Source organism: Sciurus vulgaris, assembly GCF_902686455.1.
Source record: "Sciurus vulgaris genome assembly, chromosome: 2".
NCBI lineage: Eukaryota > Metazoa > Chordata > Mammalia > Rodentia > Sciuridae > Sciurus > Sciurus vulgaris.
In genome coordinates, this window is record NC_136462.1 from 2,362,795 (window position 1) to 2,387,276 (window position 24,482).

Consider the following 24,482-nt stretch of genomic DNA (forward strand, 5'->3'; position numbering starts at 1 on the left):
GGGTCACTTTACCAACGGGGAAACCGAGGCCAGAGAGGATGTGGCCCCGGGACAGGCCGGACGGTGGACGGCCCAGTCCCGCGGCGGGCCTCCGCTACGGCCCAGCCCTGGCCGCAGGCCACCCGAGGGCCGCGCCCGTCCGCCCGCCGCGCTCGCGGGGCGCGCTCCGCCCTGGCCGCCGGCCGCGCGCTGGGGGCGCCCGGGGCGGCGGAGGCGGATGTGGGCGGCGGCTCGGGCGCGGGGCGGGGAGAGGGCGGGCCGGCGGCGGCGGCGGCGGCGGCGGCGCAGGACCGAGGCGGCGGGCGGCCGGCCCAGCGCAGCCAGCGCGCCCGGAGCACGGGAGCAGGCGGCCGCGAGCGAGCAGCGCGCACCGGCGGCACCGCGGCGCCTCGCGAGGCCCGGCCAGCAGCGCCCGCCCGCCGCGGCCCCAGCCGGCCCCGCCCAGCGCCGGCCCGCGGGATGCGGAGCGGCGGGCGCCGGAGGCCGCGGCCCGGCTAGGCCCCGCTCGCCCGCACGCGGCGGCCCGGTGAGTGCCCGCGCCGCGCCCTGTCTGCCCCGCGGCTCGGCCGCTTTGTTCCTGGCCGGGCCGCGGCGCGGGCGGGCCGCGGCGGCCGAGCAGGAAGTGGCCGAGCGGCGGCCTGGGCGTGGAGCGCGGGGCGCGGGTCGCCGCGCTGGAGGCCCTCGCGGGGCGCGGGGGGCCGGCCGCCCGCCAGGCCGCCCCTTGACCTTGGCCGCCGCGCCGCCGCAAGGGGCGCGCGCCAGGAGAGGGGCGCTGCGGGGTGCGGGGGCCCGCGAGGCGACGGCAGAGGGGGTGCTCGGCCGGGAGAAGGCTCGCCCCGGCGGCCTGCAAGCCTGCGGGAGGACCTGGGAGGGACACCTCGTTTCCCCTGGACAAAAAGTTGTCCGTGGGGGCAGTGTGCCCAGGCTAGCCCACAAAGGACTGCTGGCCCTCCTGGGCCCGGAACTGCTTCCTGCCCTGGGTGGGTTCTGGAGGCGCTGCCCACACACCCCAGGCAGGGGCCTGGAGCCTGTGGGGCTTGCCCTGGGGATTGGGGATCCTGAGCCAGCTGGTGTGCTTGTCCCATGGGACTGGTTCCTGAGTTGGGCCATGGTAGGCTGGGTGGCTGGGGCCTGCCTGTCCTCTGTCCAGAGGCCGTCCCCCACCCACTGGTGGGCCCTCCAGGCCTTGCTCCAGAGCGCCAGTCTTGCCTGCACAGCCCCTCACCCAAGTGAAGGTGGGGCATGTTGGTGGGGCGGCAGCCTAACATGCCACTCACAGCCTAGTGTCCCAGGGAGAGAGCTCTTCAGAGCCTTGTGTTTTCATGAAAGCTGTGACTTCAGTGATAATAGCAACAGTACGCCCTCATGGTGAGGCACGCGCCAGAGCCCAAGGCAGGGTCCACCCGCTGCCCTGCTTCTGGCTTGGTGTGGTTGCTCATCACCCTGTGTGCAGGGATATATTTGTACACAAGGCCCTGGACAGCTGTCTGACTCTCAGTAGCAGGCTGCAGGCCCGGTGGGTGGGGTGGGGGACATCAGAGACTGCAGTCCAGCTCTGCCTGCAGGCCACGCCCACTCTGAGGCCCCCAGTGGGCCCTCACTGGGCTGAGCCCTCTGCTTCCTGACACTCCCGCAGGACCTGCTGAGCACCTGGACGCTTTCCTCAGGGCCAGGTGTGATCTTCCCTGTTGGGACATTTGACACAGGCAGTGGGGCCTTCCTGCTGGGTCAAGTTAGCTTAAGACAATTAAGGCAAAGTGACTCTTGGGGGTGCCTAGCCTGTGTCTCAGGAGGCCAGAGAGGTGGCTCATGGCCGCGTCTGGGCTGCCATGTTGGGATCCATTGCACAGTGGTCTTCAGGGGCCTCTCCTGAGCCTGTCTTTACAAGTGCCCACCTGGGGGGCTGCTGTCAGGAGCTGGGTCCAAGTGCTCTTTTCCAGGATGCCCAGAGTTGGTGACATGGAAACTGGGCTTTGAGGGATGCCTAGGAGTTCTTCCAGCATGGGCTCCATGGAGAGGGCCCTGTAGGATCAATGGGCAAAGTGTCCTTTGGTGATGGCTGACTGGTAGGCCACTGGGGGGCAAGGGCTTGTACAGTGCATTGCCTCTCCCTCCCTAGCCTCCTGAATGCTGTAATTATGGGTCTGAAGCCACCCTGCCTGGTGCTCCTTACTAACAGGACCATCTGAACATCTCTTTGTCCCCAAGCCCCAGTGCAGGGCCTGGCAAAACCAGAGATGCTGGGTACTTGTTGGCTGAATGAATGAACCAGATTCAGAGCGGCAGGGGCGCTGTGGTTTGGGAGGGCCTGGGGAGATTTCTTGCCTCACCCTGGGGCTCAGCCACTGCTCTCTGGCTCTGCCTTCTTGTTTGAATTTCTGCTTTCCCAGTGGGAGCAGGAGGGAGGAGCCCCGGCCCCGCCCTGGGTTCGCACCCTGTGGCTGCAAATGACTGGAACAGGGAGAGCAGTTGGGCACTGGCCATCAGGGGTGGTGAAGGAGTCGGAGGGCTGCCTGGAGGAGGTGTCCTCTCAGCTGGTGCAGGAGGCATAGGAGGTGGTACACCCAGAGAGCCTTCTGGGGTGGGTGTGGTTTGCACAAGACCCGGCAGGTGAGCGTGGCAGTAGCTGGGGGCGCCTGGGTTTGGGGAGCAGAGTCCAGTGCAGGTTTCTGTCCCGCAGCCCTGAGAGTCTTGGGAAGTAAAGCAGGCCTGCAGAGGAGGGCAAGGGTGAGGACGAGGCTGCGGGAGGGAGGCACCTGCGTCGGCGAGGTGCGTGGCCACAGGGCTCTCGGAGAGTGTGGGGAGCGGACTCCAAGTGGACAGTGCCTCACACACTCTCCTTTGCTTCTTCCAGAGGCTGCGGCCAGGCTGCCAGGGCCCAGAGGGAGCTTGCTGGAGGCGCGCGTCTGCACCCTTGGGCCTCCCCGGCCAGCAGGGGCCCCGGGCACCATGAACGACGTGGCCATCGTTAAGGAGGGGTGGCTGCACAAACGAGGTCAGTGCCTGCCCTCAGGGCTGGCCTGGGGGCAGGGCCAGGGAATGACCCCTGGTCCACCGGGGCCTGGAGCCAGCTGGGGCCACTGGCCTGTGGGCTTCCTTCAGGTGTGTGCTGGGAGGAGGACTGCTTTCCCAAGGCTCCTGGACCCTGAGTGAGTGTCCAGGCCCAGCACCCCTCCACCATGTGGAGGTCACAGCCTCTTGGGGCCTCCTGGGTGGGAGGGCGAGGCCTGTGCAGGGCCTCTGTTCCGGCCGCCCGGCAGGGCCTGGTGGGCGGGGTGGGCCAGGCCACTGCAGCCTTCCTCCTGGCTTTCCTGGAAGGACCCAGCAGTTCCAGGCCCAGCACGCTGGCAGCCCGAGGCACTGCCCAAGGGCTCCCGAGGGCAGGGCAGGCAGGGCCGCTCGGCTTGGCCTGCTGCCCACCTGAGGCCTGTGCCTTGGGGAGGGGCTTCTGTCTACCCAGGGCCCTGACCAGCGGGGGACATGTTTGTGTGGGAGCTCAGAGCTGGCCACCCCGGCCGTCCTACCCCTGGGCCCCCAGCCTGGGAAGGGGTGCTGCCCACAGGGCTCAGCAAGGAGCTGGTGGGTCGGGGCCTGCAGCTGCCGCCTCACCTCCCAGCCTCCCAGCCTCCATGGCTGTTCTCCCCTGTATGCTGGGGAGTGCACTTCACGTCCAGGGGTCCTGGGCAGGTCCCTCTCTCCTGTACTTCCTCTTCCTGTAGACCTGTTCGCTCGGGAGTTCTGGTGACCCATGCCAGCAGCTCACCCACGCCCTCCCGCTCCAGCAGACGAAGCCCACGTCTTGAGGGGCGGTGGTGACCCAGACCCCGAGGGGACAGGGAGGCGTGAGGGAATGGGCCTTAGGAGGCAGGTTCTGTGGGATGGATAGGACACTCCCCAGCCGAGCAGGCAGGGGTGCCGAGCCATGCCAGGGCCCAGGAGGGCTTGAAGCAGCGGTGGGGGGCTGGCCAGCTGTGTGCTGCGGCCTGGCTTGTCCCTGCTCCGGACCTGAAACAGAGGCAAGGAGGCTGCGGGGCCTGTGATCATGGAAGCCCCTTGCCCGCTCTCCCAGGCCCCAGCCACATCGCACTGCCTGCCTCATCTCATAGCCCTGGCCCTGACACTCTTCTGTGCCCTGCACCGTCTGCTTCCTTGGCAAATGCTTGTTGAGTGACTGTTAGATTCAGGGCCAACCCGGAGGTGCCCGAGCCCCAGTCATACAGGGCATTTGGTGGCCAGCCAGACTCAGGCAGGAGTGCCCCAGAGGCCCCAGACCCAGCTCCTGGTAACCAGGTGAGCACCGTGGCTGTGCTTTCTGAAGGGGCCTGGGGTCCAGGTTGACCCCGACCAGACTGCTCTGTGGCTAGGCCCCTCCAGAGCCTTGGGCCCATTTCCCCACAGGGGACCTGGTGCAGGGGAGCGGGCATCCTGTGGGGGTCCCATGGCACGTGAGGCCCTGCCCTGGCAGGATGGAGGGGACCCCAATTGGGGGCTGCAGTCCAGAAAGCCTCTGCAGCTTCCAGGCCCTGCTGCGAGATGTCCAGCCACACGCAGGGAGAGGGTCTTGTCCTCTGCCCCCACGCTTCTTCCTCTCGCCCCAGCCCAGGGTGTGGGCTGTGGCAGGGTGGTTGGGTCCTGTGTGGGTCAGGCCTGTGTCCTGCCCTGGCCCAGGATCTGGCTGGAATTGCCCCTGCTTTCTGAACACCGATCCTGAGGCACCCCTGGTGAGGGGGAGGGACATGGCAAATGTCCTTCAGGTTCCTCCAGCCCTCTGTCCCTGGCCACTCCTATCTTTGCCACCATGGAAGGAACTGCCCGGGCCTGGGCCTGCCTCTGTGCTGCCCACCACATCTGGGGCCTGGAGCACACTGGTTCTCGGCCTAGCTCCCAAGGCAACCCTGGGCTTGCTCCACATGGGGTGGCCATGCCTTCTGGGGCTGTGTGGGCAAGGAGATGAGAGTGGATGGGTGTCCCACCCCAGGTGAAGGGCCAGCAGCCACATCTGCAGACCCAGGCCCAGACTCTTTCTCTTGTCTGTGGGCTGGTGGGCACCCATCTCTGGGCGTGATCTCGGGCTGTTTCAGAGGATGCCCGCCTGAGTAACCAACACCAGAGCAAGGTCCTGTCGATGGACCTGCAGCTGGGCTGGTGGGTGGCGACCTAGCCAGGCAGGTGCCGCGTGGGTTGTGGAGGAGGGCTGCAGCACACCTGCGGGGGCCAGGCCGTGCCCTGTGCCACCGCATGTCCTCTTTGCACGAGGTGAGCTCTCGGGAGGTGGACATTGGTAAGCCAGTTGCAGGCCTGGCTGACCTCGCCCAGGGCCTCCCATGTTCAGGCTTCAGGCTGGAAGCTCTGCGGATGGCCTCAGGCTGGCCGTGCCACTTCTTTTGGAGCGTTGTTCGCTCCAGGCTGCTCCACCCTCACCCCCTTGCCCCAGGGCCTGCGGGGCCATGTGCCACCTGGCTGGGCCCCACCCCATGGACAGCCACTCTGTCCGAACCTCCAGTCCAGGGATCCCACTCTCGTCCACCTGGCCGGGCTTTCCTTTGTCTTCAGTGTCCCTGACCCACAGCAGGTGGCTAGATGAGAAGAGGAAGAGAAGGGTGGGCAGGAGGCTGGGGGGAGAAGGGATGGTGGACTCTGGAGGCAGGAGTGTGTGCCAGCCCCTGGGCACCTCTTGGCTCACCCAGGGGCTAACAGGAAGCAGCCTGAGGCTGTGGGGTGAGGTGGAGGGAAGGTAGCCTGTGGTGGGAAGGTGCTCTGACCACCCCTGGCCTGCGTGGATGTGGGCACCTGAGTGGGTCTTCAAATGTGTGTGCCTCGGTGTGTGTAGGAGCTGTGTTTGGACCTCAGTTGAACTTGTGGGGTTTTCTTTCTTTTTTTGAAGATTGAACCCTGGGGTGCTCCACCTACCACTGAGCCACATCCCCAGCCCTTTTTCTTTCTCATTTTGAGACAGGGTCTTGCTGGTTGCCCGGGCTGGCCTGGGCATTGCCATCCTCCTGCCCCAGCCTCGTGTGGGGCCTCAATGGAACTTGACACACCGGGGCTGGGCACCTGGCCGGGCCCAGGCTGCCCCGTGTTCCAGGAGCGGCATCCCTGCCCCATCCTGGCATGGACCCTCCCCTGACCCAGGCCCCTCAGGCATAGTGGGGGATGCGGAGTCTGGGCTCTGACCCTGGGGAGCTCCTGGCCTTGTCTCCCTCCTACCCACTGTAGCTCGGTCTTGAGGTCCTGGCATGGCTGGCCTGTGGGGGCTCTGGGGTGGCGAGTGGTCCCACTTCAGTGTCACAGACCCCTGCTGCAGCTCAGCTGTGGCCCTGGCCCTGCCGTCAGCTCGTCTTGGGTCCTGTGTGGGTGGGGGTCTGCACCATAAGGATACAGCCCAATGCCCTTTGCTCTGTGGAGGACTTGGCTTTGCTGAGCGAACACAGTGGAAGGTGGTCTGTGGGGCTGGCTAACCCACGTCAGCGTGTGCAGTGAGGGCCGCGGGCCAGCTGCTTGAGTGCAAAGGGAGGTCGTTGGCCGCCTGCTCGATGGGGTGCACCACAGGACCACCTGGTCACCTGGGGGCCCTGAACCTTGTGAGCAGTGCTTCCAGCCTCCCTGGGCCTTGGTTTCCCTGGTCGTGTGTGGGTTGACCGTAGGTGCTCTCACAGTCCCTGCTGTGTCCTTGGCCTGGTCAGTGAGCACCAAGAGGCCCCTGTGGGCAGGTCAGTGCACAGTGGCCTCGTCTTATGCAGGACACGTGCTGGCCATGGGGACGGCCTGGGAGAGGTGTACAGGTGTGCAGGGAGAGGGCGGGCGACATGTGCCAACCTTTGGACTCAGGGGATGGAACTGTGGCCTAGTGACCACGCTGCCTGGCTGATGGCTGCAGCTTGGATGGTGTGGGGCCGTTTCCTGTTTGGTGAGCTTGTCGAGCTTGCCCTTCAGCACAGACAACAAAAGAGGAAGCCGGGCAGCCTCACAGGGGGTGTGGGGTCAGCATCAGCCCAGCCTGGCCCCAGGGCCCACAAGCCTGGTGGCTTTGGAGTTTGGAGTGCCCTTCTCTCTGCTGCCCAGTTGCCTGTCCTTTCGGGGCAGGGGTGTCCTAGGGGGGGCCAGACCCCGGGGGGATCTCAAGGAAGGGTGGCAGGAGTAGGGGCAGGGCCCTGGGACCACCTCCTGACCTGCTGTCCACCTGCAGGGCAGCAGAGTGTTGGCAGAAGGGACGCCAGGCCTGCACAGGGGCAAAAGTGTGTTGGGATGGCCCCTAGGTGACTGGCCACCACTGCTCAGCAAGGCTGCAGGAGGGGGTTCCTAGAGATGCCACTGGGAGGGGGCTGCAGGCCGTGCCGGCCCCCTCCTGGGAACACCAAGGCCGGGCTCAGGGCCAGTGCCCAGCTTGGGCCCTCCTGCTGCCTGCTGCCTGGGGCTGCCCCACAGTGATGAGGCCTCTGCTCTGCCCGCTCAGAGGCTCCCCCAGCCCAAAGCTAGACCCCAGGCAGGTTGGCGAAGGCCCGGGCTCGCTAGTCCCCAGTGCTCATGCTTGGTGGCCCACAGTTTTCCCTGCCTTAGGCGAGACTTTAACCGGAGAAGCAATAATAGGTATGTATCTTAGTGCCATTGTCGTGGAGGGGGGCGGGCCTCGGGTGGCCTCCTGTGGGCAGGGAGCTCGGGGTGGGGTCCTGGGGTGCATGCTACGCCCCCTCCCTTGCAGGCTCAGCCCCCTCTCAGGCCTCCGCAGGGTGTCAGGTGGGGAGGCGTGGGCGCAGGGCCAGGTGGCCGCTCCCAGCTTCCCTTCCACACCTCCTCCCGGAGGCCTCCTGAGCCCCAGGTCCCCCACAGTCTGGCTCCCTCTCTCTGCCCTCTGTGCTGCCAGGAGCCCATTACCTCCCCTGCGTGGGGCCACCCGGGCTGTCTGCAGGATGAGGGCGGGTGGCTGCAGGCCCTGTGCGGGTCCCGGCCTGGTGCTGTTTGCCGCAGGTGGGTCCTAGGCCGGGACTGGCTGGGCAGGAGCTCCCACCTGGAGCAGGACAGCATGGCCGTGTCCTACCTGCCCCTCCAGAGTGTGGAGGCCACAGGCACCACTGCTTCCTGGGCCTGACCTGGACCTGGGCCCTGCTCCTGAAGCCCTGCGTGTCCCTTCATGGGCCCCCTTGTGAATGGCCCTTGCTGTGCCACCCTTAGGTGGGGAGGCAGGTGGATGGGTGACAGGAGACCCCAGCCTGAGTCCCGGCATAGAGACAGCAGGTGGGATGGCTTGGCCAGGGCAGAATGGGTGGCACCTGGTCAGTGGGCTGAAGCTGAGTCTTAAGGGGTCTCTGGGTAAGTAGGGTGGCCAGAGACGGCAGCGCTAGGCTGCCAGGTGGTGGGCGCTGATGAGCGGGATGATCTGCAGGACGTGGACTGGCTGCGTCGGTTAGGGGTCCAGTCTGGCCCGTTAGTGCCAAGGGGTGGGTGTTGTGCCCGTGCCCTGCAGGGCGCGGGGTCTGTGGGAAAGGGCTGGGTGGTGGGACCTGGTGTGAGTGTGCTATAGCTCAGTGGGAGGGCTGGGGGACGGCAGCCTGGGGGACAGGCCCCAGCTGGTACTGCCCTGGAGTGGCCAGAGAGGCTGGGGCCCCAGTGCTGCCACCATGCCTTGGCAGGGGTGGTCTGATGGTGCCAGGCCCTGCGTCCCCCACACCTGTGAGTGCATGGTCACTGCCTTCTGTGGCAGGACAGACCTGCGAGGAGCTCAGAGCATGTCCCAGCAGGACCTGGGGCTTTGGTCACATCTGCTTCTTTTGGGGGGTAGTAGGGATTGAACCCAGAGGCACTTGACCACTGAGCCACATCCCGAGCCATTTTTTATTTTGTTTAGAGACAGGGTCTCGCTGAGCTGCTTTGGTCCCTGCTCAGTTGCTGAAGCTAGCTTTGAACTTCCTATTCTGCCCCAGCCTCCCGAGCTGCTGGGATTACAGGCATGCACCACTGTGACTGGCTTATATCTGCCTTTCTGTGACTTCGAGGGTCCCTGCGCCTGAGCCTCAGTTTCCCCAGAACTGGTGGCATAATGATTCCTGCCTCCCAGCAGGGCTTTGTGGGAGGGTGGACGGGACCTCATCTGGAGAAAGGTCCAGCTAGGCTCCGTGGAGCATCAGCCTCTGCTGGGCAGGGAGTAGACACCAAGGCCGCTTGCGCCCCACCCCTGGGGACCCTGGGCGCCGTCTTTAGAAGGGCTCATCCAGGGAGTGGCTGGGTGCGCCCCGACCGGGCTCCTCCTGGCTGGGTCTGTGGCCGTGGTCACATGGCCTCTTCCCATCCCTCTCCCTGCTCGCAGTCACAGGAGCTGCCTATCTGTAGCCCAGCCCCCTCCTGGGGTAAGGGGACAGTGGGACTCTGACCTGGGCAGAGGCGGATGTGGGGCCTTGGAGGTGACCCGTGCTGCCCGCTTCTTGCCCTGCAGGCAGCGCGGCTGGACGCACAGCCTCATGGGCTGCTGTCATCGGGCCGTCTGCTCAATGTGCTGGAGAAGGTAAATGGGCGCCCGGCAGCTGTCGGTGTGCGATGGATGTGTCGGCGGCAGGGGACTGTGCGGTCGCTGCTGTCAGCTGGCGCCTGCTCCCCAGGCCTGCTGGGGCTCACTTTGCTGTGGAGAAACAGCTCGGTGCCGCCTGGCACCCTGCCAGCTGCCGCCTGCCACCACCGCCGTGGCAAAGTGTTTATCCAGCAGTTTCCCGAGAACTGAGGACTTTTAGAGAATGTTCATGGAGCAGAGGACACGGCAGCCCGGCCTGTGTGGCCTGGAGGAGCCGATTTCCCAGCAACTCAGGAGGGCTCAGGTGGGGCTGGGGTGCGGGCGCCCCCAGGACTTTTCTGTGAGGGTGCTGCTTGGGGTTCCCTGACCTCCACTGTGGTCCAGGACCCAAGGCCCAGTGTGGAGAGGGCAGGCCTTGGCCTTTCATGTTTCCAAGCACTAGTCTTGTGCCCTGATGGTGGTACGTGGGCTGTGGGAGGTTGGGTGGGGAGGTTTCCTGGAGAGGCCAGCCTGCCAGAAGCCCAGCATCCTGTGCGGGAGGAGTGGGGCAACCTGGGCACAGGAGCCCACACCCACCTCTTTATGCCTGGAGCCCTAAGTTGTGCGTGGGCCCATCAGGGGGATGGACTCCTGCTGGCCATGCATACCCCTTCCCTGGGCCTGACAGGACCTGGCCTGGGGGAGGGTACAGCAGGGTCCCTCCCCTTCTTGGCTCTTCTGCCTCCAGGAAATCCTGGAGGTGGTTTGAGGTCCTGCCTCTGCCCTGCCCAGGGGCCCTGGCATTGGGATGGGGTGGGCACAGGCCACTGCCTAGTCTCCTTCAGCAGTCGTGGGTCCTGGCTGACTCGCCCATGTGACATGCCGAGGGGAGGGAACAGCTGTGGTGGCAAGGCCCAGCCTGGGCATTCAGCAGCCAGGATGGGGTATGGAGCCCAGGAAGAACCTGGGGGACCAGGGTGAGTGCCCATGCCTCTGGTGACTCTGAGGATGCCAGGTGGCCCTTGAGTCAGTCTCTTCTTATTGGCATGTGGAGCTTGGTAAGGCTAGTGATAGAGGCTGGGGTTGGTCCTGGGGACCCAGGGCTAGGCAAGAGCTGCCCCATAGGCATCCTGTGGCCACAAAGGACAGGGGCGGCCATGTCCTCCACCTGTCCATCCTGTGTCACCCAGCCCAGGGTGGGTGGTGTTGTCTGAGCTGGCTGCCCACCTAACCTCCTGTCTGGGCTGAACTCATGAACATGCAGGCCATGACCCAGACCGCACTGGCTTGGTGGGTACCTGAGTGACTTCCTGGCTGTACCTTGAGGTGGGGGTGAAGAAAGAGATCTGTGTATCTTGGAGCCTTGGCCCCAGGGCCCTGCTCCTCTGAAGGGGTCTGTGTGCCAGGCTGGTGCACCCAAAGGCCTGGTAGGGCCCCTTCCCTGTGCCTCTGCTCATGTTGGTCTTCTGGGACTTGGGCCTTCATGGCCTGGGGTCTTTGAAGGCTGGTAAGGGGAGAGCCCCTTCTGAGAGCTCCTGGGCGCTGGGCACCCCCAGATCTGGCTCTCAACCCACCTGGCCTGGAGTGCTCAGTGGCCCTCGGGAGCTGGGCAGAGGCAGATCCGGGGTCAGGGCTGGGAGCTGGGCGGTGCAGGAGTGCAGGGCAGTGCTGGGGGCCATGCTGGGCACGCTGAGGGTGGTGGTGGTGGGGACCAAGATGGATTTCGGGGACGAGCGGGGCACTGCTGATCAGCCTCCCTGTGTAGTTAGCGTCCTGGGGAGCGGCAGCTGGCAAGATGGGAGGCACTCCATCAGGGGCCGACAGCTCCAGACTGGTGCTGGCGGGTGGGCACATGTGGGGGGGATAGAAGGGGTAGGATGGGGTGGGTGTGCAGCCCCCCAACCGGCTCTGCCGCTCTTAGGAGCCTCTGCTGTCTGCTGCCCATCCCAGGCCCTGAGGAGCTGCAGGTAGGCATACTGACCTTGGCAGAGCTGCCCAGGGACTCTGGCCTTGGCCGGGCTGGGTGTGGATCCGGTTGGCATTTGTGGTGTGGGAGGCCAGTTGCTAGGGTTTCAGACCCCATTCCTCCAGGGTTGGCCTTGGCTATTAGGCAAGGCCCCAAGTGGCCATAGGAACCAGGGGTGTTGGAGCTCAGTTGGCAGGTGCCCTGGCGGCCACAGGTGAGCTGCAGGCCAGCAAGAAGGGGGCAGTGCCTTTCCTGTCCCTTTGAAGACTGCCCCTCCATATGCAGGCACATCAGAGCATCACAAGGAGGGCTCCTCCCTTCCCCTGACCAGTGCTCAGGTCCTCCCTGCCCCTTCATAAGTGCTGATGACAGGTTCCTTGGGCTGGGGATGTGGCCTGAGAGTGGGCTCTGGCCATCCCAGGGCTGACCAAGAGCCACCCCTATGACAGGCTGTCCTGGTGGCAGGTACTTCCAACTCAGGCCATGCAGAGTGAGGCCGGGCCTCTGGAAGCTGCTTCCCGGTGCCCGGTTGGAGTGGTCTGGGTGGTGGGGGCTGGGGGGACAGAGCCCGGGGGTGTACTGTTGAGTCAGAAGGACCTCCCATCTGTACCCAGAGTTCCTGCTGCCTGCATATGGTGGGCTGGTAGCCTTGAGGGGTGCAGGCTTGTGGGCAGGGAGGAAGTGGCTGCCAGAAGGTCCCAGCCCACAGCACCTGGAAGACAGTGCTGCCTGGGATAGGATAGAGGAGGAAGGACCCCTGCAGCTGTGGGGAGAGGGGCAGCTCCTTTGCCTGGCCCTCCACCACCCACACGCCCCAGGGAAGGATCCCTGTGGGCTGGGGTCTGGTCCCCTGGTGCCTGACCACAGCAGCTATGCTGTGCACTCGGAGCCTGCGCACCCTGCCAGGCCCAGTGGCATGTGGCTGGTGACAGAGCCGTCACTTGCCCCCGCAGCCCTCCAGGTGCCCTCATCCAGAGCTCAGCGTGGCAGGAGGACCCAGCCCCGGAGCTTAGGGACTCCAGCCCCATGGGCCCGCTCCTCCCGCTCTTGCCCAGCATCCCTGCAGATGAAGAAGTCGCCTAATTAGTGAGCTCCCTGTTGCTGTTCAGACTCCTTGCTCGGCAAAATGTAAATGAAACATTTTTTCCGGGTGTCAGTATGAAAAATGGCAGTCGCTCTGAGATCACAGGGGACATCTGCTCTGGTTCCTACATGTGAGCGCCTGCTTATGGCTGATGCTGCACAACTTGAGGGGGTGTTCCTGCATACCTGGGGGACCCAGGGCCGGTCCAGCTGTGGGTGCCTCCTGGGTCTGGCTCCACGGGCAGTGCTGAGTGGCACTCTGGCCCTGCCCCATCTCCCCCTCAGTAACCTTCCCATGGCCCGGGGCTGTTGTGAGCAGCCCCCCGCCTGCTGCAGCCCCTTGTGGCCCTGTCCCACAGGGGAGTACATCAAGACCTGGCGGCCACGATACTTCCTCCTCAAGAATGACGGGACCTTCATTGGCTACAAGGAGCGACCCCAGGACGTTGACCAGCGCGAGTCCCCCCTTAATAACTTCTCTGTGGCTCGTAAGTGTCCCCCTGGCCACCGTGGGTTGGAATGAGGTGGCTGGGTAGGGCTAGAGCTCTCTGTGCCCACCAGACTCCCTCCTGAGGCCCTCTTTTTCTCCTCTGTCCCTGGGAGCGGGCCTGGCAGAGCTGGCTCCTGGCCCCTTTTGTAGGACTGCAGAGGCCAGTGTTGGCTGAACCCAGGGGGTCCAGAGCAGCTCCCGACCTGTGGACAGAGCTTAGCCTTTGGGGAGACAGGCTGACTGGGTTCCACCTCTGCTTGGGGCTCAATGGAGCCATCCAGGGGCTCCCACTGGGATAGCCCTGGTGGGAGGACAGAGCACACAGCTTCCCTCGCCCCCGAGCTGGTGCTTCACAGGCCCTGTGGGGGCCCTTTGTTCCTTCCTAGCTGGTACCCCACCCTCCTGATGGATAAAGGTGGCAAGGCTGTTCCAGGCTGTGTGCAGGGGCATCCACAGAGTCTAGCCCGCGTGAGCTAGGGTGGTTGGGATGCTGGCGCAGGCAGGCCTCCTGGCCTGATCTGTTCCTCCTGCTGCCACCCTGCAGCCCAGTCTTCCCAGAGGCTGGCCCCAGGTGCTGGCCAGGTGTGCAGCTGTGGCTGAGTGGGTGGTTAGGGATCAGCTGCAGGGCATCTGTGAGCACCAGGCTCACTGGCAGGCCAATGGGATCCATCTCGGCTTGTATCTGGGTGCACAGTGCAATGTCCCCAGACCTGGGTCCTACCCCTCCCACCAGCTGGCTCTGCTGTCCCTCTGGGATCCTCTAGCCCCCCCGACCTCCCTGGCCCCTGGGTTCTGGTCTGGGCCTTGGAAGAGATGCACAGTTGCCATCCCAAGGTCAGATGGGGAAGGACCCCTGTCCAGTGCCTGCAGGTAGAGAAGCAGGGTGGGTTCTAGTACTCAGCTGCTCCTCACCAGCCCCCACCTGTGTGCCTGGCTGTGGACTGAGGGAGAGGGCAGGGCCAGCAGCCCCAGCCTGATGAGGCTCCTCCTCAGGGAGCAGAGGCCCTGCCCTGTGGGCTCCAGGCTGAGGGGCCTCCTGCGGGGGCCTTTACAGGATCAGGTCTCTCTGAGCCCTGACTTCCTTCTTCTTAGTTCCTCCAGCTGCAGGCCTGGCAGTGGTGGGGATGTCCACATGGGGGGAGACGCAGGAGGCAGACCCCCAGCCCCTGGTAGGGTCATTGCAGGCTCTCCCTTATGCCCCCTCCGTTTGGGCCAGGAGGAGGCCGTGTGCCCTGTGTGCCCACAGCACCCAAAGCAGAGCCTTGCTGTTGGGGAGAAGGCCCTGTAGGGCTCCCCAGGCTGAGTACAGTGCAAGAAGAAGGGGCGCTCGGGGGGGGCATGGGGTGAGTCCAGCCACAGAGCCTGCTGGGCAGGAGCAGAGCATGGGGGCTGCATGGCAGCCTCTGTCCAGGGGTTTTCTTGGAGATGGTTCTGGTGTGACAGGCTGGGCGGGGGTGAGTGAGAGATGGTGTGCTCAGTGACAAGGCCCAGGCAGGTTCCCACCATGTCGACACAGGTCCTTCCCCCAAGGCTGGGCCCCAAGCCCCTTCCCGGGCCCCAAGCCCCTTCCCGGCCCCCAGGCCTGGCAGGCAGCCCCTTGCTCACTCGGTGGAGCCGGCCAGCCCCTTGCGTTGCCAGGGCCTGGAGGATGGAATGTGGGAGGTCCCTGGGCTGGCCCCTCAGCCCCTCCTGCCTCAGTCCTGCTGACGCCCTCTCTGCTCACAGCAGTCACACCTCAGGCCTGGCGTGCCCCCATGATCCAGCCCTGCAGGTGTGCACACTCCAGGTGTGTGCGCGCCAGGTGTGCGCTGCAGATGAGCACATTCTCCAGGTGCTCTGCTTCCATATTTAGGGGCCTGGCACCAGGTGGGGCTGACCTGACAGCCCCAACACCCTCTCGGGTGCCTCCCATCTCCAGAACAGTGTCCCAGCTAGAACAGGGGTCCTGGTCCCTGTGGCAGCTCTGTAGGGAAGTCAGGTGGGCCAGTGCAGACACATGCTGCCCTGGCTCTGCCCCAGAATGCCAGCTGATGAAGACTGAGCGGCCCAGGCCCAACACCTTCATCATCCGCTGCCTGCAGTGGACCACAGTCATTGAGCGCACCTTCCATGTGGAGACGCCCGAGGAGCGGTATGTGGGGCAGGACACAGGCCTGGCTGGAGGAGGTTGGAGACAGGTGCCTGGGGTGGGCAGATGGCCCTCCACAGAGCCCCTTTTGGAAACGAGCCCAGGCCTGGGGGTGTGGGTTGGGAAACTGGGGCTGGACCTCAGTGTCCCTGAATGTGTGGAGTCCAGGCCAGATGGCTCTTCGGGGACTGCCAGCTGGCTGTGGGTGATGCTTGGTGGCATCCCTGCTGGTGCCCAGAGCCTCACCTGAGCCCCTGCAGGGAGGAGTGGACGACGGCCATCCAGACCGTGGCTGATGGACTCAAGAGGCAGGAGGAAGAGATGATGGACTTTCGGTCGGGCTCGCCCAGTGACAACTCAGGAGCAGAGGAGATGGAGGTGTCCCTGGCCAAGCCCAAGCACCGTGTGGTGAGGCCCAGCCCCTGCCTCTGCTAATGGGAGGCCTTGTTCCCTCCCTGGACACCCCCTTGGGTCGGAAGTGAAGTTGGGACACTGGCCAGAGGGCTGGGGTGTTGCCCGTAGCTGAGCTGGGCCACGCAGCTTCACATTCTGCTGTGCTGGCCTTCCACTGACCCCACAGACCCACAGGTTCAAGGGTGGGGCCCCACTTCACCTCCAGCCTCCCAGTCCGCCCTGGGGCACCTTGCCTACACTGTCTAGCAGATGGCCCTGGTTCTAGGGATGCTTCTTCCCCGTGGACAGGTGGCAGCGAGCAGGGCACTGAGCAGCTCTGCCCACTGCCACAGACCATGAATGAGTTTGAGTACCTGAAGCTGCTGGGCAAGGGCACCTTTGGGAAGGTGATCCTGGTGAAGGAGAAGGCCACGGGCCGCTGCTACGCCATGAAGATCCTGAAGAAGGAGGTCATCGTGGCCAAGGTGCGGGGTGGGCAGCAGCAGGCAGGGACTGGGGACAGGATGCCTTGGGTGCTCACCTGGCCTTGCCTTCCAGGATGAGGTGGCCCACACACTCACTGAGAACCGCGTCCTGCAGAACTCCAGACACCCCTTCCTCACGGTGAGTGGGCATTGTCCTGCCTAGCCAGGGAGGGGCAGGGGCAGGCCATGGCTTCCATGGGGCTGCTGTCCTTCCTTCCAGGCATATCTGAGGACTTTGCATGTGGCCAGTGGAGGGCTGGTGAGAGGGCGCCTGGTGTGGGGCTGGGGACGGTGCTTGATGGCTTGGCATACAGGGAAGACCAAGCAGGTGACCTTGGTCTTCCGCCCTGCTAAGGCCCTGGGCCCCAAGCTCCCCACACCCTGCTCCTCTGTGGACCTCTATTAAGGTGCAGGCCCGGTGGACCCCTGCTCTGGGGAGTTGGCCCAGAAGGGGTTCATATCCAGGGGCCCATGGTATTTCCGAGGGGGGTTCAGCTCCAGCCACTTGACTGGCTCCAGGGTCAGCATTTTAGGGTGCATTGGCCTTGGTGGGCCTTCCCTTTGGACAAGGCTGCTCCGGTCTGAGATGGAAAGGCAGCCCTGGCAGCTTGGAGCTGAGGGCTAGGAATCCCAAGCCCACACTCCGCTTCTTAGCTGATTTTGGTGCCCCAGAGCCTGGCACACTATCAACTTGAGACCCTAACTCTCCCCTGGACTTGAGCCCAGACCCCAGGTTGCTCGTCTTTAAAACAGGCCAGGTGCATCGTGGCTGCCTGGCCCAGCCTGGTGGCCGTCGGCCTGGCTCCAACTGTGCTCCGTTTCAGGCCTTGAAGTACTCCTTCCAGACCCACGACCGCCTCTGCTTCGTCATGGAGTACGCCAACGGAGGCGAGGTAGGCCGGGGCAGAGGCGGTGGGTGCCCGGCTTCATCGTGGGCAGCGTCGTGGGTGGTGCTCATCCCTCTGGGAGCCTCAGACGTCACGTCCCTGGTGCGGGACAGTGCTGCCCGCCCAGCTGGCGTGGCGTCCCTGCCCCGGGTGGTGGTGGCCTCCTGCGGCCCCTCAGGCTCCTCTCCCGCAGCTCTTCTTCCACCTGTCCCGCGAGCGTGTGTTCTCCGAAGACCGGGCTCGCTTCTACGGCGCCGAGATTGTGTCGGCCCTGGACTACCTGCACTCCGAGAAGAACGTGGTGTACCGTGACCTCAAGGTGCGCCACGGGCTGGGGGTGTGGGGGGGCAGGGCTTGGTGGCGCTGACCCAGGGCCTCCCTGCACAGCTGGAGAACCTCATGCTGGACAAGGATGGGCACATCAAGATCACCGACTTCGGGCTGTGCAAGGAGGGCATCAAGGACGGCGCCACCATGAAGACCTTCTGTGGGACACCTGAGTACCTGGCCCCTGAGGTGTGCCCCAGTCCCGGTGTGCTGCACTGCTGAGCACCCACCTTCGTGCCCCTCCTCCCCCCATGCCTGGCACGCTGACACTGAGCCCCATCCAGGTGCTGGAGGACAACGACTACGGCCGGGCGGTGGACTGGTGGGGGCTGGGCGTGGTCATGTACGAGATGCTGTGCGGCCGCCTGCCCTTCTACAACCAGGACCACGAGAAGCTGTTCGAGCTTATTCTGATGGAGGAGATCCGATTCCCGCGCACACTTGGCCCTGAGGCCAAGTCCTTGCTCTCCGGGCTGCTCAAGAAAGACCCCAAGCAGAGGTAAGGCGGCTAGCCTGGCTGTGCTCTAGCCTCCGGCCCCACCCAGCGTGTGCCAGGAGTGGTGCCCGCTGTGCTGGACAGTGCTCCTCTGTGGCCTCTGCTCAGCATCCTTGGCCCGGACAGGCCCAGGCAGAGGGGCTGGGCAGGCTGGGCTGGGCGATGGCCCTCTGCTGTGGCAGCTCTGACTGCTGAGCTACCTCCAGCTGCTCAGAGGGGCATGCTGTGTCCCGTGCCACACCACAGAGGGGGCTGTCCAGCCGAGTGTGGCCTGAGCCCCTGGCCCATGTCCCTGCAGGCTTGGCGGGGGCTCTGAGGACGCCAAGGAGATCATGCAGCACCGCTTCTTCGCCAGCATCGTGTGGCAGGACGTGTATGAGAAGAAGGTGTGGTGGCCAAGCTCCCACTGGCTCAGCGTGGCACATGCGCCCTCCCCGTACAGTGGGAGCCAGCAGCTGCCCTGCACACTCGCATGGCCCGTGGAGGTCCCGCAGCCAGGAGCTTTGCTCGTGGCCCTCTGGCCTGTGCTCAGAGGCTCTGACCCAGCCTTCCTCCCCCAGAGGAGCTGCACGCTCCATCTGGTCCAGCACCAGGTCCCCTTCCCAGTGCTGCCTGGTGGAGGCCGGCTGAAGGTGGTATCTCCGCTCTCTACTGGTTCCTCTGGGGTCTGACCCAGGCCCTGCTGCTGCAAGGACAGCTGTGCCCCTCTGAGTGCAGGGTGGTCCACTGGTCACTGAGCACGCCCTTGCTGAATGCCCTTCACAGGCCATGTGTGGCTGATGGGCTGGCCAGGCCTCAGTCCTCCCTGCAACACGGGGTCCCTTGATTTTGCCCAGCTTCCTGTTCCCTTCTGCCCCGCCCTGACCAACGACTACATGAGTGGATAAGGGGTAGCGTTGGCCCTCGGTGACCAAAGGATAGTGCCTATGACCCAAGGGGCCATTGGAGGTTCTCTCCCAGCCGTGTCCTTGCCCTGCCGAAAGCCGCGTGCTCCCTGGGCAGGAACAGGGCAGGCACAGGGCAGGCAGGCTCACCTGGTGCCCTGTCCCACTCTTAAGAAAACCTGAGTAAATGACAGCCAGAGAGGAAACAGGTTTCACCCTTGCCCTGTTGCTCGTGTGAGGAGGGTCTGTGGAGGGAGCTGGCTGCACAGGCTTCTGCTGCTGGGGGCAGCGTGGCCCCACTCTGCACCCCCTCTTCCAGAGCTGTGCCCTTCTGTTGCCGGGCCACAGCCCCTTGGAGAGCTCCAGTGCCGTGAGGGTCCGGCACCTCCCAAGTCAGAGTTTGCTAGGGAGTGGAGGGAGGCCTGAACTTGTCCTTCCTGTCCCCCCCTACAGCTCAGCCCACCCTTCAAGCCCCAGGTCACATCAGAGACCGACACCAGGTATTTTGATGAGGAGTTCACAGCCCAGATGATCACCATCACACCGCCCGACCAAGGTGAGGGAGCACCGCTCAGTGCTCGCCCTTCTGGCCAGACAGCAGTGTCCCCACCCGGCAGCAGTATTTGGCTTTTATTGGCTTCAGATGCTTTAAGATCCAGGTCCTCTTGGAGGCTGGTAGTGGCCAGGGTAGGGGGTCGGCACTGAGGGCCAGGCTCATGGCTGTCCAGCTGGGGGCCCTGTACCTGGTGGGTGGGCTGGCTGCTTCTGAAGCATGGGTTGGGGAGGGCAGCATCCGGTCTGAGCCATCTATGGCTCCACAGACGACAACATGGAGTGTGTGGACAGCGAGCGGAGGCCACACTTCCCCCAGTTCTCCTACTCGGCCAGCGGCACAGCCTGAGGGCCACCAGGCCGGGGCCTCAGCAGCCCATGTGCAAGACGTCCTGGATCCAGAAGCCTCACGTGGACGATCTGTACTGATGGTCTCATTTCCCGGATGCATTGGCGAGGAACCGTGCCAGCCTCCAGGGACGGGTGGGAGGACGCTCCTGTTGTGGACTGCGTCCTGCCTTCCCAGCCGGGTCGAAAGAAAAACTGTTCTGCAGTTTTTCTTAATTTATTTCATCCAGTTTGTTCTTCAGACGTGGCCTTGGCCCTCAGAACAATTAAATTCCCTAGGAAAACATTAAGGACTTCTGCAGCCACCTGCAATGTGGGGCCTGCAGGTCTGGCCACCGCCTCGTTGGCCATCCCTCTGGGCTGTCACCTGCCTTTAAGGACCTGGAGACACCGGGAGCACCTTCAGTTCCTCTAGAGGACACATGGCAGCTCCCAGCCCTGAGACTGTGCCTCTGAGGCGGTCCTCGGAGCTGGCCCCCATGTGGGGCCTGACGGGGCAGAGGATCAAGTTTAAATTGTCGCCGTCTAGTCTGCTGTGTGGAGGCACTCGGGGTTCATCTTAGTGACAGGAAAGCCCCTCCCTCGGGCCATGGTCTCCACTCAGACGGTCTCTTAGCACTTGTCCTTTCAGACGCTTTACTTCCAGGCCATGCCCTGGCCCTCCTGCCCCTGGCCAGACAGTGCCCGCTGCTGCACCATGCCGTTTTTTACAACGTTCACCTTTAGCATTTTTACTATTATGATACTGTCCCTTCAAACTCTTCAATAAAAACTGCTTTCCAAGTTTGTGGCTGGGTGCTGGGTGCTGGGTGCTGGGTGCTGGTGCTGGTGGAAGAGCTGTGGCCTGGGGAAGGAGTCCTCTCTACCCCTCTCCCTGCAGCCCAGTGGGTTCAGGGCTGCAGAGGACATGGCCCGAGGCCCAGCGACTGTCCTGGGGCTCCAAGGAAGATTTTGTGGGTGCCAGCAGGCAGGTGGCCCTGGCTGTCCCTGCTCTCCTGTACCCAGCCCTCTTCCCCACAAAGATGGCTGTCCAGGCTGCCTGCCAGCTCCTGCTGCTGTTCGTCAGGCAGAGCAGCTAGTAAGACCAGGACCACCAGGAGGATGGAGACAGGCTGAGGTGACAGCTGGGCCACGGTGCAAGAAGGGCCCAGGAGGCCCAAGGGAGCAGCCTGCTCCAGGTCCAACAGCAAGTCTGTGACATGCAGGGATGGGGCACAGCTGGGGCGATGGTGCTCCTAGGGCACCAGGAACCAACTGAGTCCAAGTAGCTGGAAGGACATGCTGTTGGTGCCACCTGGTGGACACCTGGCAGGACTGCCCTCGACAAGGCTCTGGCACCCTCAGCTTTCCCACCACTAGTGGGCTGGGCTCCTTGCAGCTGTGGACATGCAGGGATGGCAGTTGGCCCCGCTTTCACTGGGGGGTGGGTGGGGTTGACAGTCTGGACCTGGGAGAGCCAGTCACATATGGGGCAGCCCAAATTCTCTGGGGGGGTCCTGGGTCTGGTTCCACCAGGCTGAGCTTCAAGCCACATGGGTGAGGACCGGCTTCTCCAGAACACAGAGGTATGTGCTGGAGGGCACCACACGGAACCAGAGACTGTGTCACCCTCACACTGAGCAAAACATATCAACAGTGGCTGATGTGGCACGGAAAGAGGGCAGCTGCAGCCAGCGCCAGGCCAACCTTCCTTGCCGTCTGTGGCAGAAGCTGTATCCCTGGAGGTGGGTGGGGAACAGTGGGAGGGTGTGCAAGGAGCTAGACATTCTGGGAAACTCCTGAGGCACAGGTGCCTCACAAGGGGCAGGGCAGGGCGGTGTGCAAAGCAGATGGGGAAGGGCATGACTCTGGCCACAGAGCAGCCTGGTGCACGGCGGGGCCAGCCAGGGAGTCTCACATCCTGCCAAGAGGAAGCAGCTCTGCTGGGTTCCATGTGCCCAGCACAAGGCAGGTTCAGAAGGGCCAGGAAGACAATAGCAGGAGTAGCCTTAGCACCTGAGCCTCCCCGTGTCAGCAGTGTGGCTGAGGCTCTGCCCGCCCTGGTGACGGGATGCACTGGGTGTGCTGGGTGGTATGAGGACTGGGCCCACACTCGCTGGTACCGCCACTGGAATCCTGCTCAAAGGCAGATGCTCGCCCATCCCTCGGCTTCTAACTTGGTTCTTTACCCGTCAAGGAGTTTTCTTTTACGCTCAGTACAGCTCTCTGGATTGAACAGAGGCCTCACACATGGAAGGCAAGCACACCACCACTCACCTGCATCCCCAGCCCTTTCAATTTTGAGTCAGGCTGGCCTTAACCACAGTCCTCTTTCCTCAGCCTCCTGAGTAGCTGGGATTAGAGGTATGTGCCACTGTCCCCAGTTTAGGTTTTTCTTTTTGTTAAAAAATAAAACTACTACTAAAGTCAGGCCTACTCATCTCTGCCCTTCAGCTGAGGTTCACGTTCAGCATACTGTGGTGGCGAGCTCTAACATGCCATCTGCCCCTCCATACCATTGCTCTTGGGGTCCCGCCTTCCCTTTCCTGCCTTTCCTTATTATCTCATTTTCTTGTCTTCGCTGGCCTGCGTCTGTGGGCGTCACCAGTTTCCTAGCAACACTGTCACTCCAGGACACCATGCTGCACTCAGAACACAGGTCTGTCCAACAGGAGCAAGTGCAGCACCCAGTGGGCCACTCAGGCGAGAGTGCAGACCTTGCTGTTCAGGGTCTTCACGTGTGCCTGGCCACCTCACGCACTATCCACGAAAGCCTTCACACAGGACACTCGCTTCTTTCTTGGCCTTAGTATTGCTGTCAGAAATGTTGTTTGCAATTTATCGTAAACTCACAAATAATTATTATTTTTGTTTGAACAAATGCTTTCCGAAAAAATATTTTTGTTGTGCTAAAGATACGGATCTTACCATCATAGCCTGTAGCTCGTGGCACCAAGTACAGACGCCGTTGTGCAGCTACCGCCATCTCTTTCTGGAGGCTTCTGTCTCCACCAACAGACTCGCACACCTCAAGCCGCACCTCCCACCACCCTGGTGTCTGCTTCTGCGAGTCTGACCACGCAGAGCCTCAGGAGTAGACGGAGCCACGTCTGTCTGCCTGCTTACTGGACTCGGCAGAACTCTCCCGGTTCACGTGTGGCAGTACTGGAACGCCCTCAGAATTGCAGGGGTGGGTGGCAGCCACCCCGAGGCCCTGCGGTTCAGGTGCAGCATTTCCTGGGGTCAGCGGGGCTGGCCCCTCTGCCTGTGCTGCCGGGCCACGTGTGAGCCTCCTATGGAGAAGTGTCTACTCAAGTCCTTTGCCCAAGTTCTCGTGGGGCTTTGCTGTTGGGTTTCTGGCATTCTCTCCACGTGGCCAGCTTCCTTCCAGAGACTTCAGAACAGCCCGGGAGCTCCTGCATTCACCACCCCTGCCTCCAGACTCTCCATGCTTCTGTGCAGTCTGCCTTACATCTGGCACAATTTCTCCTGTCTGAATAGCCTCTTTGACATTTCTTGTAATTCTTTCAGCCCTGGCCCATCTGAAAAGTATTCTACTTCATTTTGGTCAAATATTTTCAATGAGTTAGTCCATTTTCTTGCTAGGGACAAAACCAGTCTGGGTAAGTTATAAAGGAAAGGGGTTCATTGGGCTGGTGGTCCTGGTCTAGGGTCAGGCTGCCGTGGTGGGTGGCACAGCGAAACCTGAGACCTGCCCTCGCGGACTTCCCTGTGGTCCACTCCCGAGGCAGCACCTCAACCCCCATGCAGGGGATTCTAGGCTGTTCAGAGCTGTCACGGCACTGTCCCACGGTGCCTGCTCGGTTTCTGATGACTAGTCTATTGTTGTCCTCATCTGTCCTAAAGCATCTTTTTCCTCGGCGGCTTCTAAGATTCTCCTTTTTCGTTTCAGAGAATTGGATCATGACGTGTCTAGAGGTTCCCTGGGGCTATGTCAGGCTTCTTGGATGGTGGGTTTCTGATTCCATCACACAGGGGCATTCTACGGTCACTGTTCCTTCCAGCAGCTGTCCACCCCACAGCATTCCAGCCCAGGCTGCCTCAGGACTCCACTCGCACTGAAGCTAGGTCTTCTGCAGCTGCCACGCTCCGCAGGCTCCACCTGTCCACCTAGCTAGGCGCTGGGCACGCCATGCTTCCCCGCCCCTGCACACTCCAGCTTCCCCTCTGCTTTCCCACAGAAGGAACGCACCAGGCCCTCCGGCGCCGTCTGGTGGAGTCAGGTGTTTCTGCTCGCTGGTGACGCCCATGAGGTGTTCAGTGGACACCAGGTGTCACAAACTCACCTGGCTGGATGTTGGACTGAATCAGAACCTTTTACTCTGGAGCTTTGTTCTGGGGTGCCGCTGAAGGACTGGCAAGGTCTGGCTTTGTGGAGCTTGGTTCCACTGTCGGGAAGGGGCGAGGCAGTCTGCTCCAGGGTGACCATGACCTTTCAAGGGTTTCCTACTGAGGACCCTGCCCACGACCCACGGAGGATGAGGCTTCCTTCTCTTCCGACTCTCCTCACGTGTGTGGAAAGGGCCCTGAGAGGATGCTCTGTGGCAATTTCCACTTTAGTGTGCACACTAAGGTGGCCCTGGCCTCTGACCCTTCACCGTCTCAACTCAGGCCACTGAGTCCTCCACCTGCAGTCCTGGGCGGTGGCCGGGCTCTCCTGGAGAGCCCTGGAACTGGTGCCCCAGGCTCAACTCATTTGTTCCCTTCTCTTTGGGATCACTCTCCTGTGCTGGCTGTTGTCCCACGTCTGGACGCCTTGTCTTCTTTTTTCTGCAGGTTGTTTGAAGGACACCAAGCAGACGCTCACCACAAAGCTGGTAGGTGCCCCCTGCAGAACCCCCTGCAGCAGGAAGAGGTAACGGGCGCACACGCATCACGTCCAGTGGGCGGAGTGGGGAGGCTGAGGGAATGAGGGAAGGGAGCTGGGTGCTGGGGCTCTGGATGCTTCTCTGAACCCAAACCTGG

The 24,482-nt window shown here is 63.2% G+C and overlaps 1 protein-coding gene across 1 annotated transcript; it reads left to right on the forward strand.

Moving 5' to 3' along the window:
- Window positions 1-265: 265 nt before the first annotated feature.
- Window positions 266-20,300, forward strand: AKT1 (AKT serine/threonine kinase 1). The gene is made up of 14 exons (XM_079127662.1): window positions 266-526; window positions 2,855-2,995; window positions 12,887-13,015; window positions 15,037-15,148; window positions 15,406-15,553; window positions 15,892-16,023; window positions 16,097-16,162; window positions 16,848-16,916; window positions 17,104-17,229; window positions 17,298-17,426; window positions 17,522-17,736; window positions 18,032-18,119; window positions 19,071-19,173; window positions 19,439-20,300. Exons 2-14 carry the CDS (start codon window positions 2,950-2,952, stop codon window positions 19,516-19,518), a joined length of 1,443 nt encoding a protein of 480 aa, XP_078983788.1. The 5' UTR covers window positions 266-526; window positions 2,855-2,949; the 3' UTR covers window positions 19,519-20,300.
- The last annotated feature ends 4,182 nt before the right edge of the window (window positions 20,301-24,482 follow it).